This window comes from Pecten maximus, chromosome 11 (genome assembly GCF_902652985.1).
Source record: "Pecten maximus chromosome 11, xPecMax1.1, whole genome shotgun sequence".
In the NCBI taxonomy this organism is placed as follows: domain Eukaryota; kingdom Metazoa; phylum Mollusca; class Bivalvia; order Pectinida; family Pectinidae; genus Pecten; species Pecten maximus.
Window position 1 is genome coordinate 39449267 of NC_047025.1, and position 18376 is coordinate 39467642.

At 36.3% G+C, this 18376-nt stretch overlaps 2 protein-coding genes across 3 annotated transcripts in view; one reads left to right on the forward strand and one right to left on the reverse strand.

Moving 5' to 3' along the window:
• The first annotated feature begins 2370 nt into the window (after positions 1 to 2370).
• Positions 2371 to 18376, forward strand: part of LOC117337222 (low-density lipoprotein receptor-related protein 4-like) — a 64289-nt gene continuing 48283 nt past the window's right edge. The window contains exons 1-2 of one of the 2 annotated variants that reach the window (XM_033898092.1): positions 2371 to 2774; positions 15801 to 15884. In XM_033898092.1, coding sequence (XP_033753983.1) covers positions 15801 to 15884 — 84 coding nt within the window. In that variant the 5' untranslated portion in view covers positions 2371 to 2774. Of the gene's footprint in view, positions 2775 to 15603; positions 15885 to 18376 lie in introns of those variants that run through there. The other variant, XM_033898091.1, reaches the window with a different exon arrangement.
• LOC117338603 (protein PXR1-like) lies at positions 8735 to 9608 on the reverse strand. The gene is made up of 2 exons (XM_033899961.1): positions 9413 to 9608; positions 8735 to 9183 (listed from the first exon to the last, which is right to left on the reverse strand). The coding sequence occupies exons 1-2, from the start codon at positions 9606 to 9608 to the stop codon at positions 8735 to 8737; spliced, it is 645 nt and encodes a 214-aa protein (XP_033755852.1).

The window sequence follows — 18376 nt, forward strand, 5'->3', positions numbered from 1 at the left end:
GACAATGTATTTCTATATTGTTATTGTTACATCAGACAATGCATTTCTATATTGTTATTGTTACACAAGACAATGTATTTCTATATTGTTATTGTTACATTAGACAATGTATTTCTATATTGTTATTGTTACATCAGACAATGCATTTCTATATTGTTATTGTTACATCAGACAATGTATTTCTATATTGTTATTGTTACACCAGACAATGTACTGTTATTATAACGTTATTGTTACACCAGACAATGTATTTCTATATTGTTATTGTTACACCAGACAATGCATTTCTATATTGTTATTGTTACACCAGACAATGTATTTCTATATTGTTATTGTTACACCAGACAATGTATTTCTATATTGTTATTGTTACACCAGACAATGCATTTCTATATTGTTATTGTTACACCAGACAATGCATTTCTATATTGTTATTGTTACACCAGACAATGTATTTCTATATTGTTATTGTTACACCAGACAATGCATTTCTATATTGTTATTGTTACACAAGACAATGTATTTCTATATTGTTATTGTTACACCAGACAATGTATTTCTATATTGTTATTGTTACACCAGACAATGTATTTCTATATTGTTATTGTTACACCAGACAATGTATTTCTATATTGTTATTGTTACACCAGACAATGCACTGTTATTATAACGTTATTGTTACACCAGACACTACATTGTTATAATCATGCTATTTTTATATGAGACAACGTAATGTTATTAAAACATTATTCTTATACGAGACAATCTACTATCATTAATTCGTTATTGTTATATACGAAACAATATATTTTTATTATAACGTTATTGTTACACTTTACAATGCATTGTTATCATAACGTTGTCGTTACACCAGACAATACATTACTATCATTAGGTTATCATGACGCCGCACAATACATTTTGTCTTGGTCATGATATAGATAATGATCTATTTTAGACTACAGAGATACCCACAGAGAAAGCCAAACAATTGCGCCATTCTATAAGTGGTCGGCTGAGAGTTCCACTTATCATAACATAAGTAGTTGTTCTACAAATGCAATATACGTGCCCCAATTAACACATTAACACGGGCGTAAATTGTCGTAAGCATATGAAAATATTTGTAATACGCACATTGGACAGATGGTGCGAGACAATGGTTGTCCGGAGAGGGTTTTGAGAAGTTCCGCATTGACGTAACTGAAACTACATCTTACACATGTCACTCTAGTGGACATCGGTGATATTAGACAGCTCTCTATCTAAAGACCATTTGACTTCTCTCGGTGTATCGGTCACACTACGTACCCCTACAGTTAGGACGGTCGTGTGGTCCATAGCGTTAGCAATGCTGCTGGCTCGAGTCTTGGTTGTGATAATGGTAACAGGAGTTTACACAGAAGGTAAGCATGACCAAAGTGAATGGAAACTTCATCATGGGTCTCCTTTCTTCTTTCTTTCATTCTCTGATCAGCCGAACTTTCCTCATTTCTTCAGTACCACGCGTTTTTACGGCCACATGCAAGACGAAGTATGTTGGTACTTGTTTTCTGGAACGTCAAACGTTAGGTCATTCTATATTTATAGACCAACAATAGTATTTACAAAGTCTGTACAAAACGAGAACGGACAGGTATTGATAATTAAACACATTTCATTCTTTTAAAATAATCTTATTATAGAGCAACGTTTTCATAATCCTGGACCTCTTCAATACCTACTGACTTTACACGTACCTCCCCAATATCTACTGACTTTACACGTACCTCCCCAATATCTACTGACTTTACACGTACCTCCCCAATATCTACCGACTTTACACGTACCTCCCCAATATCTACCGACTTTACACGTACGTCCCCAATATCTACCGACTTTACACGTACCTCCCCAATATCTACCGACTTTACACGTACCTCCCCAATATCTACCTGACATTAGACGTTATGATTATACAGACAGGAACTTCATCATTCATTAATTGCACCTTCAATTTCGCAAGCCCATACTTTGATAGAGGCGACAAGGTACCAGTCGGTATTATGTATGATTCGTTTGTGTGCTGGGTTGATCGCCCCGTGTATTGCCAGGGACATTTTGAGACGGAGTCTTCTGATAGTAGTTGATGACTACCTCCCTGTAAAACATACGGGACTTCCATTGCACGTTACCAAGAGCAATAAGGGTAAAATGTCTTTTCCTGAGTTTTCCTGGGAAACAACCGCCGTACAGACCGGTCCTTTACTCACCTTACCTAGAAATACAAACCGACACTTGAGGGAGGTAACTATTTGGAAATCCCGTTGTGTTGTATCTGTGTTCGCCTTGTGTATCAATTTCCTTTTTACCAGATATACCGTTAGTGTCAGAAACTGACTAGTGTACTTGTCTATACAATGCACATATTGCTAATCGTGTACATGTCATCCTCTGGTTTGGGGATGTTACTATGTATGGTTACTTACCAGGAAATAATTTAACCAGACAGTGTATAACTGCACCGACATCTCGGCCTGGTAGAGTCAACGTAAACGGGATACATTAGGTGTACCACGGAATAGAACCAACAGGATTATACTAACTAGTACCACGGAATAGAACCAACAGGACTATACTAACTAGTACCACGGAATAGAACCAACAGGACTACTAACTAGATGAACATTCATGTGGTTTTTACCCCCTGTTTGATATGAAGAAGCTCAGCAAAACATGTCTTTGGGGCGTGTTTGTGTTTGTGTATTGCGGTTTCCAAACTGTACTATGTCAAGGTAGGTAAAGTTTCGTATAAAACGTGATCATAGTATTAGTTCAGAAAATTAGAGTCAATTAATTCAAGTGTAAACTTATTCAGTCCAAACAATTCTGTGATTACTGTATATTATTATATTGTTGTTGGTGTGTATCACTACGTGACCACAGTGATAGGCTAGTTATTGGAGATATTATATACCGTATGCTTGTGTTTCCTGCGTGCTTCACGTTCAGGTTAGCATGATGAAAAACTTTTTTTCAATAATACATTCTGTATTCTGGAGATGGCGTTGGTTGTTATGAATGAGCTATTAATGCTATCACTTGTATATATACTGTAATGTTACAATTTATAGTGATGTATTACTCACGGAACAATGGCTGATCCTAAGTCCTGTACTTACCCCGCCCTTGTGTGATGTAGAATCCGGGAATTATTCAATATTTTTCCGGATGTTCTGCGATGATTAAATCATATTCCCTATAATAATATAAAAGTTATCCAAGTAAAGTCACATTCAACGTTTAACAAGTCCCCCTAATATGTTCATTGTGTATAAAATACATAAAATAAAATACAAAATTGTTTCTGTCTGTGTTATATATCACAGTTACCTTTCTGTCAATATCTACATGTCCATGGAATAAACAGATGATAAAATGTTAACATGGATTATCACCGGATTGGACCGGAGAACAGATGATTGGGAATATCCCTGTCCAGAAAGATCCCACACTGTAGTACAAAGTACACATACAGATTAAAATTAACACAATTATAAAACATCAATGGAAATTATTAACTGAAATATGGCAGAAAGTTTACTGGTAGTTTTAAATGATCCCTGGTATAAAGCGTTGTATTATTATAAAATTATCATGTTATAATCAACCAAATGTGACAAAGAGACACAATCCAATGTATCGATTGTTACATAATCTGTACATAATTCACCAGTGTTTGATTTCTGTACATAATTCACCAGTGTTTTATATACTTCCTCACTTGTATCCGTTACTGTGAAGTGTGAAATCCCACATGACAGCGGTAACCACATTAAATACACATTGTAGGGGGGGACACATGTTTGGCGTTTCAACAACAAGATTTAAGGATCAACAACGAAAATTTAAAAGGGCGCACTCTTTTGTCTGACTAGTTTTACGAATGGGTCTGGTATCGAATCTGATCTAAATTTCTGTATGATTGCCATCACAGCATACTGATTTACCATATTTAGAATCCTTTTTACCTGTATGATTCTGTGTTAAGTAGCGAAATTTGAGTCTATAGTATCCCCCAAACTCTTAATCATTTTAAAATCTAGAGTCTCAAGATTTGTTTAGGCTTCGAGACTTAAATGTAAACTTTATTTGTTTTACAACAATTGCGAAACAAGTTATATCAACTTATAAACATCACACTCGTTGGCCCGGATGGAAGCGTGCGAGTGGTCAAACTGTTGGAGGAAACCGAAGTACCCTGGGAAAACCCACGTGGTCGGACAGGTGACCCCATACCTTTTCATGTCCGATTGGGGAATCGAACCCCGGCCGCCTAGGTGAAAGGCAAGTGTATGTGTTACCACTGTGCCATCCGATGACCATATCTACATAATACTGTTCATAATAACGTATGGTGTGGCTAGCAGGGCAGCAACAAACAAAGCCAGTGATGGCTTTACAATTTATATAATCATGACCGGTATGTCTGACATTACTTATCTTTACGCGTTATATCAGTTTCATTGGTTCACTTCTCTGTGGACGTCGCGTCCTTGGAAGAATCTTTTTGTAATATATATGGCCAGGTCTGTAATGACTTCTATTTACAAATTGGTTCTAGCATCGTTATTTAACAAAAACATTACGATAAGGTTACATTTCTAAAATAATGACCATGGGTAACGATCTCTTTTGTTGTTTTCTAATTCTTTAATGACGACCACATCTTGTGGTCAACTTGGTTGTTGACAGGAGTGGGTGATGACCGTAGTGGACCCAAATTGACAGTTAAACGTACTAATTGTAATAGACGTAGTTACGTAGTCATAAACAAAGTTGAACTTCAAGAAACTTGTGATTTGGTCGTTGTTTGCCCAAACATTTTCAATATGTTCAAAATATCTGTGGTCAGCTTGCATGCAAAGACCTACAGTGACGGCAGTTTGAACGTAGATGACCAAGTTGACCGTAACTAGCCTTACTCTACCGAAGTTATTACCGTAGTTGACCGTAAAAACATTACACAACGATTAACACTGCTGTTAATGGTGCGATAAAGTAGGTCAACGAAGGAACTACTGGAGTGGGAAACATTTGGTTACAGTTAACTAGGGTCAGCTAGGATACAGAATTGTAAAGCGATGCCAGCTTGTGTCCAGTCATCAGGAAGTCTGGATGCTCCTTGCTGTAGAGTTCCTGATGGGCTTCAACTGACTCAAAGACCACTCCCTCCTGCTCCAAATCCGGCATGAACCAGACGGTCCGTTGAGGCTCCTCTTCCACTATATCCCACCAGCAGTGAGTACTACCTGCAACAACAAAGGATTGTACAATCGACACACAAAGTGTTATCCACACGAATTCATCATTACAGATTGGCTGTTTGATGTAAAGTTGTATGTTAGTGTTATTTGTATCTTTAACACAATCAGCATTTGATAACTCTGTTTTTGAGCTTTCGAAGATGGCTGTCTCCTTTATGAAGTCAATTGTGAAATTAATAATGAGGAAACCTTGAAGACCGTTCACTTTTTGGCGATTGGACGAAAATGTAGAGCCAACTATCAAAAAGTCAAGACACATTGGCAACGCATTGGCAACGCATTGGCAACGCATTGGCAACGGTTTCCCTTCCAGTAACACTGATACTACAGGGAGTCATACACGGAAAGTACCTGGTAATTGATGTTGTTCGGAATGGGATTGATCACATTTGACAGTTTTTCCCCAAACGGTCGCCAAGGCTGTCATTTGTATCATTTGATTCGTTACTTGTCGGCCACTAGATGGTGAACCCAACTGCATCGTAAAATAAAGCTCCAAATCTCCATTAGTTCCCCGTCGGTGAAAAAACTGGTGTTCGTCCCCGGCTGTCGTTTGTCGGTCCGGATGTTGGTTTCCAGACGAGAACTTGAGCAGGATGGGTGGATGTGAATGAAACTTCATGTAATATTAGGTTATGAGGTAATATGGAGTAGGGTTTGATGCCGAAATGTCAGCTACGAAGGTCTCTGTTGCTAAAAATAAATATTTTTCGTCAAATTTTTTTTTTCCTCCATGGGATTCCAAGTCTTTCTTGTGTTCGTTAAGTCGGACCCCAAATCTTCTGCCAGTTTCTCCGTTATATGACGCGTCGCAGTTCTTGCATCCTATTTTTTATATACACTCGGTGACGTTCTCTTTAGGTGTTTTATCCTTTGGGTGGACTAGGATATTTCGGAGAGTGTTGTAAGGTTTCATGGCTGTAGCAATCCCATGACCGCGGTAAATTCTTTGGATGGTTTCTGACAGGCCTTTGATGTATGGAACAACTGCCTGCCTATTGTTTGTGTTCCTTTCTTTGGTGTTACGCCCTCCTTAAGCTCGTTGTTAACTTTCTGGATTGCCTAGTCGGAGTATCCACATCTTGTGAAAGCGCTATACATGTGATTTCGCTCTTGTTTCTTGTCTTAATCTTCTTTGACAATCGTTTCACATCTGTTGAGTTCGTGCGACGCCCAACGTCGGGTGTAAGGGATGATGCGATCGGAAGTTGAGGTATTGGTCCTTGTGAGTCTTTTTCTTATGGACCAGTACTTTAATAGTACCTCTTCTTTCTTAACCAGGAGAGTGTCGAGTGTCTTTTTCTTCTTGACAGGTGAACTTGATACTATAGGTGGTATCTACCGTTTGAATATGTGCAGTCAAATCCTTTTGTGACCCCTTATTTTCAAAATGTCATCAACGTATCGTTTCCACAGACTAGGTTTGGATTCCATGGGGGCTGTGGCTTTAGCCTACTTTTCCAAATGCTCCATGAATACATTAGCCACATTGGGAGACACTGGATTGCCCATGGCTGTACCGAAACGCTGCAAATAGATGGTATCTCGGAAAACAAAATATGTTGTCGTGAGTACAAATTCTAGCAAATCCATAATATTTGGATATGGTCTTCTTTTGCCATGACCGGTCTTGCTCCAGGCGGCTCTGAGTTTTGTTGTCGTCGAGCCAAGCAACAACTTTATTCTCGTATTCGTCAGTGCCCATGAAAACTGTGGCTTTGCCATTGTCTGCTGATAAAAGCATGTCCTTCATTTTTCATAGAATTTAATACACCGTTCATTTGTGATCTCTGCAGATCCGCCTCGGCATTGCTCAATTTCTTACACGCCTGTTCTGTGGCTAAAATGAGATCATCAACTGGAATTTTGTCTGGGTCAATGGCATAGTTCAAACCCTTAGTTTGTAGATTGTTGTCGTCATCTGTAAGCTGTTGGTTAGTGATGTTAATAACCAACTTATTAAACATGGTTTCACTCAGTTCTCCAACTGTGCTATTATTCATAGATATCTGTCATACGTTTACCATCTTCATAACATCATTCTCTTTCTGCATAATAATCATCATAATATAATAATTATGTAAAGTTTTCATCATCATCATCATCATCATCATCATCATCATCATTATTATTATGTATAAAATCATATATCGTCGTCATCATCATCATAGGCATCATCATCATCATCATCATCATCATCATCATCATCATTATTATGTATAAAAGCCATTATATATCGTCGTCATCATCATAGGCATCCTCCTCCTCCTCCTCATCATCATCATCATCATCCACAAACATTTTCACAACCAATCCCGGTGCTAATAAAGGCTATTCCGGTAAAACATCTACCCCACCCAAGAACTCCAGGGTTTGTTTGGGGGATACCAACCATGCAATTTATTTCATAAATTACATAAGGTAATAAGAAGGAAACCCAACCAGGGATACAAAATTGTTTGTTGTTTAGTAATCGGGCAAGGTAAATATTTTAATGGAATATCCCTATCTTCTGACACCAAGTCAAAAACTCAAACACAAAGGTCGTCGTCACTGAAATAAGGTTTTAATTACCATATTCTCATTTCACGCTCAGCCTCGTTGCTAGTTAAGAAACGAGAGCTAGAAATGAATGTGAAAAAGTACATTTGTTAATTACTATCAAGGTCTCTGGTGCTTAGAAAATTTAATTCTGGCGGCAGAGGGATGGGGCTATTCAGAGATGTACACATGTAATAGATTTTCCATCCCCACAGGATTTTAACCTATAACATGTACGTAGCATCATAGGTACAGGGGACACAATATCCTACAAGTAGATGGTCTTACCCCTGGCATTCTATAGTAAAAACGGATTGTTTCTAAACTCTATTTGGATCATTATTAAGTGATGGTAACTCGTTTTTTCATAACAGCTGACAACATCCCTATATCCGGTGACCGCGAGCAAGTTTTACGACGGTATTAACATTGGGATTTATATCTATAAAAATCGATATAAAAAAAATGACTTGATATGTTACATCTACCTACTGAGTATATAAAGCTTGCCATTCCTTCCCCGGACTTCGTACTCATGCTCGAGTGTTTTCGTTATAGTTTGATACAGAACCACTTCAAAATATCTTATTCACATCCTGTATCTATGTAAAGAACAATTACTAAGCAAAATCTACACATTTTGACACGGAATGTGAAGATGTGTTTATATTGTATATCTGTAGTCTGTTGTGAGCTCCATTTTAATGGTTAAGTATGTAATGTTATGTTTGTAATGTAATGTTATGTAATGTTATGTATGTAATGTTATGTATGTAATGTTATGTATGTAATGTTATGTAATGTTATATATGTAATGTTATGTATGTAATGTTATATATGTAATGTTATGTATGTAATGTTATATATGTAATGTTATGTATGTAATGTTATTGTCTGTCCTGTTCCATGTCTGTCTGTTCTGTCATGTTCATGTCTGTCACTGTTTGTCTGTACTGTCGGGCCTGTCCTCTCGTCCTGTCTGTTCTGTCCTGTTCTGTCTGTTCTTTTCTGTCCTTTCTCTCTGTCCTGTCTGTCCTGTTCTTTTCTGTCCTTTTCTGTCTGTTTTCTGTCCATTTGTTCTCTTCTGTCCTGTTCTTTGTTCTTTCTGCTTTCTGTTTGTCATGTTTCTCTGTCCTGTTTTGTCCTTTTTCTCTCTGTCCTGTTGTCTGTTCTGTCTGTCTCTTCTTCTCTGTCCTGTCTGTTCTGTCCTGTTCTGTCCTGTTCTCTCTGTTTCCTGCTTCTGTCTGTCCTGTTTCTGTCTGTCCTGTTTCTGTCCTGTTCTGTTGTTTCTTTTCTGTTTCCTGTTCTCTTTGTCCTGTTTCTTTCTTGTCCTGTTCTTATGTTAGTCTTTGTCTTTCTTCTTTCTTTTCCTGTTTCTGTCCTGTCCCTGTTCTGTCCTGCCGTCTGTTCTGTCCTGTTCTGTCCTGTTCCTGTTCTGTTGTCTGTTTCTGTCTTTGTCCTGTTTATGTATGTAATGTTATCTATGTAATGTTATATATGTATGTTATCTTCCTGTTCTGTATGTCCTGTCTGTCTGTCTTGTTTATGTCTGTCCTGTTCTGTACCTGTTCTGTAATGTTCTGTCTGCTTCTGTTTCTGTCCTGTTCTCTCTGTCCTGTTACTGTCTGTCATGTTCTGTATCTGTTGTCTTTCCTGTTTCTGTCCGGTTCTGTCCTGTTTGTCTGTCCTGTTACTGTCTGTCCTGTTTGTCTGTCCTGTTTCTGTTCTGTCCTGTTCTGGTACCCATGCTGTATGTTTCATGTCCTGTTCTTCGTAATGTCCTGTATGTATGTTTCTCTGTACTGTGTTATGTATGTCATGTTATTCTGTACTGTTATGTCCATGTTATTATGTATGTTTATGTCATTTTCTATGCTGTGTATTCTTCTGTTTATGTTTTTGCATTTTTGTCTGTTCTTGTTTATGTTTTTTCGTAATGTTTTCTGTCTGTTCTCTATGTATCTCTATGTATGTTGTATATGTAATGTTATGTATGTCGTTGTTCTTATGTCCTGTTTATGTCCTGTTATATTTATGTATGTCATGTATGTTATCTTCTGTCATGTTTCTGTCTGTCCTGTTCTGTCCTGTTATGTTACTGTTTGTTTGTCATGTTTATTATGTACTGTTCTCTCATGTCTCCGTTGTTGTAATGTCCTGTCTGTTCTGTATGTACGTTATCTCTGTCCTGTTCTGTCCTTTGTTTCTTTACTGTATGCTGTTCTGTTGTTCATGTTCTGTCTGTCCGTGTTATGTTTACTGTACTGTTCCTGTTATGTTCTGTACTGTTATGTCTGTACTTTGTAACTGTTTCTTGTAATGTTCTGGTATGTTCTGTCTTTCCTGTTTTGCTATTTGTCATGTTTTTTGTCATCTTTCTTTCTTTGTCCTGTTCTGTATGTTTTAACTCTGTAATCTTATGTCTGTAATTGTTTTCTGTTATTGTTATGCTCATCTTAGTCGTTTCTCTGTAACTGTTTGTATGTTCTTTCTATGTAATGTTATGTATGTAATCTTATGTATGTGATGTTATGTATGTAATGTTATGTAATGTTATGTAATGTTATATATGTAATGTTATGTATGTAATGTTATGTAATGTTATGTATGTAATGTTATGTATGTAATGTTATGTATGTAATGTTATGTAATGTTATGTATGTAATGTTATGTATGTAATGTTATATATGTAATGTTATATATGTAATGTTATGTATGTAATGTTATGTATGTAATGTTATGTATGTAATGTTATGTAATGTTATAATGTTATGTATGTAATGTTATGTAATGTTATATATGTAATGTTATGTAATGTTATATATGTAATGTTATGTAATGTTATGTATGAAATGTTATGTATGTGATGTTATGTATGTAATGTTATGTATGTAATGTTATGTATGTAATGTGAAATTTGAGGATAGCATCTACACACACTTAACAGACATTTTGTAATTTATAGAGAATGATTAATTCAACATCGTTTATATCCGAGAACTTATTTCCTTATTGTAAAACACTATCGTTTCAAATATCGTTTAAGTGTTGAATTGCTTAGAACAAATCTATCCGCTATTGTTTAAAAAACTCAAAATTTCAGCTTGGGTTAGGCCAAGCTCAAAATACAATCTCACTTAACTGTCGTGCCTCATGTCAATACTCTTCAAAAGTAGCCGATACTTCTTATATCTATATATATATTCGTGATATAACGCGTTAGTTTCGCGTAACACGCATTTGTTAAACTATCAATTCGTTGCCAGAAAGGGCAAAGCTATACTGTCATGCCGAGGTGACCTCCTGGGTGAATTGTAAGATCTTGTATCGTAGAAGAGTGGAAACTACAAGTCAAATTTTATTTAAATTGTACATATCAAGCACTATCAATCAGTGCCAACAATGGTAATGAAACACTATCAATCAGTAATATTGGTAATGAAACACTATCAGTCAGTAATATTGGTAATGAAACACTCTCAATCAGTACGTTTGGTAATGAAACACTATCAATCAGTACTATTGGTAATGAAACACTATCAATCAGTACTATCGGTAGTAAAACACTATCAATCAGTACTATTGGTAATAAAACACTATCAATCAGTAATATTGGTAATGAAGCACTATCAATCAGTACTATCGGTAGTAAAACACTATCAATCAGTACTATTGGCAATGAAACACTATCAATCAGTACGTTTGGTAATGAAACACTATCAATCAGTACTATTGGTAATGAAACACTATCAATCAGTACTATCGGTAGTAAAACACTATCAATCAGTACTATTGGTAATAAAACACTATCAATCAGTAATATTGGTAATGAAGCACTATCAATCAGTACTATCGGTAGTAAAACACTATTGATTAGTACTATTGGTAATGAAACACTATCAATCAGTAATATTGGTAATGAAACACTATCAATCAGTAATATTGGTAATGAAACACTATCAATCAGTAATATTGGTAATGAAACACTAGCAATCAGTACTATTGGTAATGAAACACTATCAATCAGTAATATTGGTAATGAAATACTATCAATCAGTACAATTGGTAGTAAAACACTATCAATCAGTAATATTGGTAATGAAACACTATCAATCAATAATATTGGTAATGAAACACTATCAATCAGTACTATTGGTAGTAAAACACTATCAATCAGTACTATTGGTAATGAAACACTATCAATCAATAATATTGGTAATGAAACACTATCAATCAGTACTATTGGTAATGAAACACTATCAATCAGTAATATTGGTAATGAAACACTATCAATCAGTAATATTGGTAATGAAACACTATCAATCAGTAATATTGGTAATGAATCACTATCAATCAGTACTATTGGTAATGAAACACTATCAATCAGTACTATTGGTAATGAAACACTATTAATCAGTACTATTGGTAATGAAACACTATCAATCAGTAATATTGATAATGAAACACTATCAATCAGTAATATTGATAATGAAACACTATCAATCAGTAATATTGGCAATGAAACACTATCAATCAGTACGTTTGGTAATGAAACACTATCAATCAGTACTATTGGTAATGAAACACTATCAATCAGTACTATCGGTAGTAAAACACTATCAATCAGTACTATTGGTAATAAAACACTATCAATCAGTAATATTGGTAATGAAGCACTATCAATCAGTACTATCGGTAGTAAAACACTATCAATCAGTACTATTGGCAATGAAACACTATCAATCAGTACGTTTGGTAATGAAACACTATCAATCAGTACTATTGGTAATGAAACACTATCAATCAGTACTATCGGTAGTAAAACACTATCAATCAGTACTATTGGTAATAAAACACTATCAATCAGTAATATTGGTAATGAAGCACTATCAATCAGTACTATCGGTAGTAAAACACTATTGATTAGTACTATTGGTAATGAAACACTATCAATCAGTAATATTGGTAATGAAACACTATCAATCAGTAATATTGGTAATGAAACACTATCAATCAGTAATATTGGTAATGAAACACTAGCAATCAGTACTATTGGTAATGAAACACTATCAATCAGTAATATTGGTAATGAAATACTATCAATCAGTACAATTGGTAGTAAAACACTATCAATCAGTAATATTGGTAATGAAACACTATCAATCAATAATATTGGTAATGAAATACTATCAATCAGTACTATTGGTAGTAAAACACTATCAATCAGTACTATTGGTAATGAAACACTATCAATCAATAATATTGGTAATGAAACACTATCAATCAGTACTATTGGTAATGAAACACTATCAATCAGTAATATTGGTAATGAAACACTATCAATCAGTAATATTGGTAATGAAACACTATCAATCAGTAATATTGGTAATGAAACACTATCAATCAATACATTTGGTGATGAAACACTATCAATCAGTGCTATTGGTAATGAAACACTATCAATCAGTACTATTGGTAATGAAACACTATCAATCAGTAATATTGGTAATGAAGCACTATCAATCAGTAATATTGGTAATGAAACACTAGCAATCAGTTCTATTGGTAATGAAACACTATCAATCAGTACTATCGTTAATGAAACACTATCAATCAGTAATATCGGTAATGAAACACTATCAGTCAGTACTATTGGTAATGAAACACTATCAATCAGTACTATTGGTAATGAAACACTATCAATCAGTAATATTGGTAATGAAGCACTATCAATCAGTAATATTGGTAATGAAACACCATCAATCAGTACTATTGGTAATGAAACACTATCAATCAGTACTATTGGTAGTAAAACACTATCAATCAGTAATATTGGTAATGAAACACTATCAATCAGTACTATTGGTAATGAAACACTATAAATCAGTAATATTGGTAGTAAATCACTATCAATCAGTACTATTGGTAATGAAACACTATCAATCAGTAATATTGGTAGTAAATCACTATCAATCAGTAATTTTTGTAATGAAACACTATCAATCAGTAATATTGGTAATGAAACACTATCAATCAGTAATTTTGGTAGTAAATCACTATCAATCAGTAATTTTGGTAATGAAACACTATCAATCAGTAATATTGGTAATGAAACACCATCAATCAGTAATATTGGTAATAAAACACTATCAATCAGTAATATTGGTAATGAAACACTAACAATCAGTACTATTGGTAATGAAACACTATCAATCAGTAATATTGGTAATGAAATACTATCAATCAGTAATATTGGTAATGAAACACTATCAATCAGTAATATTGGTAATGAAATACTATCAATCAGTAATATTGGTAATAAAACACTATCAATCAGTAATATTGGTAATGAAATACTATCAATCAGTACTATTGGTAATAAAACACTATCAATCAGTACTATTGGTAATGAAACACTATCAATCAGTACTATTGGTAATAAAACACTATCAATCAGTAATATTGGTAATGAAACACTATCAATCAGTACTATTGGTAATGAAACACTATCAATCAGTACTATTGGTAATAAAACACTATCAATCAGTAATATTGGTAATGAAACACTATCAATCATTACTATTGGTATTGAAACACTATCAATCATTACTATAGGTAATGAAACACTATCAATCAGTAATATTGGTAATGAAACACTATCAATCAGTAATTTTGGTAATGAAACACTATCAATCATTACTATTGGTAATGAAACACTATCAATCAGTACTATCGGTAGTAAAACACTATCAATCAGTACTATTGGTAATGAAACACTATCAATCAATACATTTGGTAATGAAACACTATCAATCAGTACTATTGGTAATGAAACACTATCAATCAGTACTATCGGTAATGAAACACTATCAATCAGTAATATTGGTAATGAAACACTATCAATCAGTAATATTGGTAATGAAACACTATCAATCAGTAATATTGGTAATGAAACACTATCAATCAGTATTATTGGTAATGAAACACTATCAGTCAGTACTATTGGTAATAAAACACTATTAATCAGCGCAGACAACGTACGTTTGTCTTGGTTCCGCCATATGAACCTGGATTCAAATGTCATGCCAGAAGGACATCCTCACAGATATGAGGAGAGAACCCCTGAAACTACTAGTGGCTAACTATGAATACCTAACTATGAATACCTGTGGTTATGTCACGGCTAAACACATGGACCCATACTAGTAAACATATCATTTGCACCATATATGTAATCTAAGCTGAAGTGTACTTCCAATACTATATACGGTGTTCAAAGATGTTCCTGGATGTGCTACATAAAAACCTGCAAGATCCCAAACGTCTTATATGCCGCAGAACGATTAATCCTCCAAGTTCATCTAGCTGTATCGTTAGCAACAACGCCAAATTCACTTCTCCAACAAGTTATAATTGTAAAGGCAGCCTTTACTTTAACTCCCTGTTAAAGCAAAAGAAATTAATTAAATAATTGATATGTTTCACTTATCAAGCCCAATTGATCATGCGTGATGTTTCCACATGGGCGTAATGTTCAGGATACACCGACATTACAAGACCCAGCCTCTTACTGGTCTGATGTAAAGAGAGACAAGCAAACAATTTTCAATTATGTCTATACGTGTAATATTCAACTTACGATCGCTATTGATGAACGAAAGCCCCAAAACTTGCATCCATAAATCAAGATAGGGTAAATTGATTAAATAAATCGTAAATATGTCTTAAAGATATCTTCATATTTTGTTTTGAATATCTTTAAAATGATAGATCTGATTTTGAACCTTGACATGGTCAGTTGTGCTTCGGGGAAAAGGCCTTTTGTAAAAAAGAAAAGAAAAAAAAAGAATGTTTTCATAAGACGAAAGTTAGTGGGTTTTCCCATTAATGAACCAAGGTCACTGTTTAGACTACGTATTTCAGTCATATTTGATTGCGTCTTTTCTACCGCAGATGTCTTCATCAGCAGAAAGTGATGGGATTTACCATGCGCAAGTCAGACAAGGCACCATCCAAAACTCTAACCTCGTATTGGAGGTAAGTACTAGCTAATCTATACTACATTAAAATATCGACACAATATTACACTGTGTATGTATCTTTGGACATTACACTTTCTTTGTGCTTGTATGACATTTTGTTTGTATTTGTATGATATTACACTTTGTTTGTGTTTATGTTCTATTACAATTTGTTTGTGTTTTTATATTACACTTTGTTTCTGTTTGTATGATATTTTGGTTTGGTTTATTTTGTTTAACGTCCCATTACCCCTGGAATGTCACTGAAGATCTAGGATACAGACATTACATACATTAGAGGGGGTGGTGTGTAGGGTTACCCCTGGAATGTCACTGAAGATCTAGGGTACCGACATTACATACATTAGAGGGGATAGTGTGTAGGGTTACCCCTGAAATGTCACTGAAGATCTAGGATACAGACATTACATACATTAGAGGGGATAGTGTGTAGGGTTACCCCTGGAATGTCACTGAAGATCTAGGGTACAGACATTACATACATTAGAGGGGATAGTGTGTAGGGTTACCCCTGAAATGTCACTGAAGATCTAGGATACAGACATTACATACATTAGAGGGGATAGTGTGTAGGGTTACCCCTGGAATGTCACTGAAGATCTAGGGTACAGACATTACATACATTAGAGGGGATGGTGTGTAGGGTTACCCCTTGAATGTCACTGAAGATCTAGGGTACAGACATTACATTCATTAGAGGGAATAGTGTGTAGGGTTACCCCTGGAATGTCACTGAAGATCTAGGATACAGACATTACATTCATTAGAGGGAATAGTGTGTAGGGTTACCCCTGGAATGTCACTGAAGATCTAGGGTACAGACATTACATTCATTAGAGAGAATAGTGTGTAGGGTTACCCCTGGAATGTCACTGAAGATCTAGGATACAGACATTACATTCATTAGAGGGAATAGTGTGTAGGGTTACCCCTGGAATGTCACTGAAGATCTAGGATACAGACATTACATTCATTAGAGAGAATAGTGTGTAGGGTTACCCCTGGAATGTCACTGAAGATCTAGGATACAGACATTACATTCATTAGAGGGGATAATGTGTAGGGTTACCCTGGAATGTCACTGAAGATCTAGGATACAGACATTACATACATTAGAGGGAATAGTGTGTAGGGTTACCCCTGGAATGTCACTGAAGATCTAGGATACAGACATTACATTCATTAGAGAGGATGGTGTGTAGGGTTACCCCTGGAATGTCACTGAAGATCTAGGATACAGACATTACATTCATTAGAGGGGATAGTGTGTTGGGTTACCCCTGGAATGCCTGTTGTAATAAATTTAATGTCTGTTTCTCGGGTCAATAGTTATATTCCCGGGGGTGACCGTACACATTGTCATCCTGTAACGAATATAATGTCTGTCCCCCGGGGCGACAGTGACAGCTTTGGGTATTACTTACGTCTATAACCCGAGGCGACAGTGACATCCCGGGGTAACCATAGTCATTGTGATCCTGTATTTGATATCTGTACTTAAGAGCGACAGTGATTTCCCAGGGTGACCCTAAACATTGTAATGAATATAATGTCTGTATAACAGGGCGAAAGTGACTCTCTAGAATAATTATGATGTTTGTACCCCGGGGCGACAGTTACACACTGGGGTAATTATAATGTCTGTACCCCGGGGCGACAGTGACAATATGAGATCATTATAATGTCTGTACCCCAGGGCGACAGAAACACACTGGGGTAATTATAATGTCTGTACCCCGGGGCGACAGTGACAATATGAGATAATTATAATGTCTGTACCCCAGGGCGACAGTGACACTCTGGGGTAATTATAATGTCTGTACCCCGGGGCGACAGAGACACACTGGGGTAATTATAATGTCTGTACCCCGGGGCGACAGAGACACTCTGGGGTAACTATCATGTCTGTACCCCGGGGCGACAGTGACACTCTGGGGTAACTATCATGTCTGTACCCCGGGGCGACAGTGACACTCTGGGGTAATTATAATGTCTGTACCCCGGGGCGACAGAGACACTCTGGGGTAATTATAACGTCTGTACCCCGGGGTGACAGAGACACACTGGGGTAATTATAACGTCTGTACCCCGGGGTGACAGTGACACTCTGGGGTAACTATCAAGTCTGTACCCCGGGGCGACAGAGACACACTGGGGTAATTATAATGTCTGTACCCCGGGGTGACAGTGACACTATGAGATAATTATAATGTCTGTACCCCGGGGCGACAGAGACACCCCGGGGCGACAGTGACACTCTGGGGTAATTATAATGTCTGTACCCCGGGGCGACAGAGACACACTGGGGTAATTATAATGTCTGTACCCCGGGGCGACAGTGACACTCTGGGGTAACTATCATGTCTGTACCCCGGGGCGACAGTGACACTCTGGGGTAACTATCATGTCTGTACCCCGGGGCGACAGTGACACTCTGGGGTAACTATCATGTCTGTACCCCGGGGCGACAGTGACACTCTGGGGTAA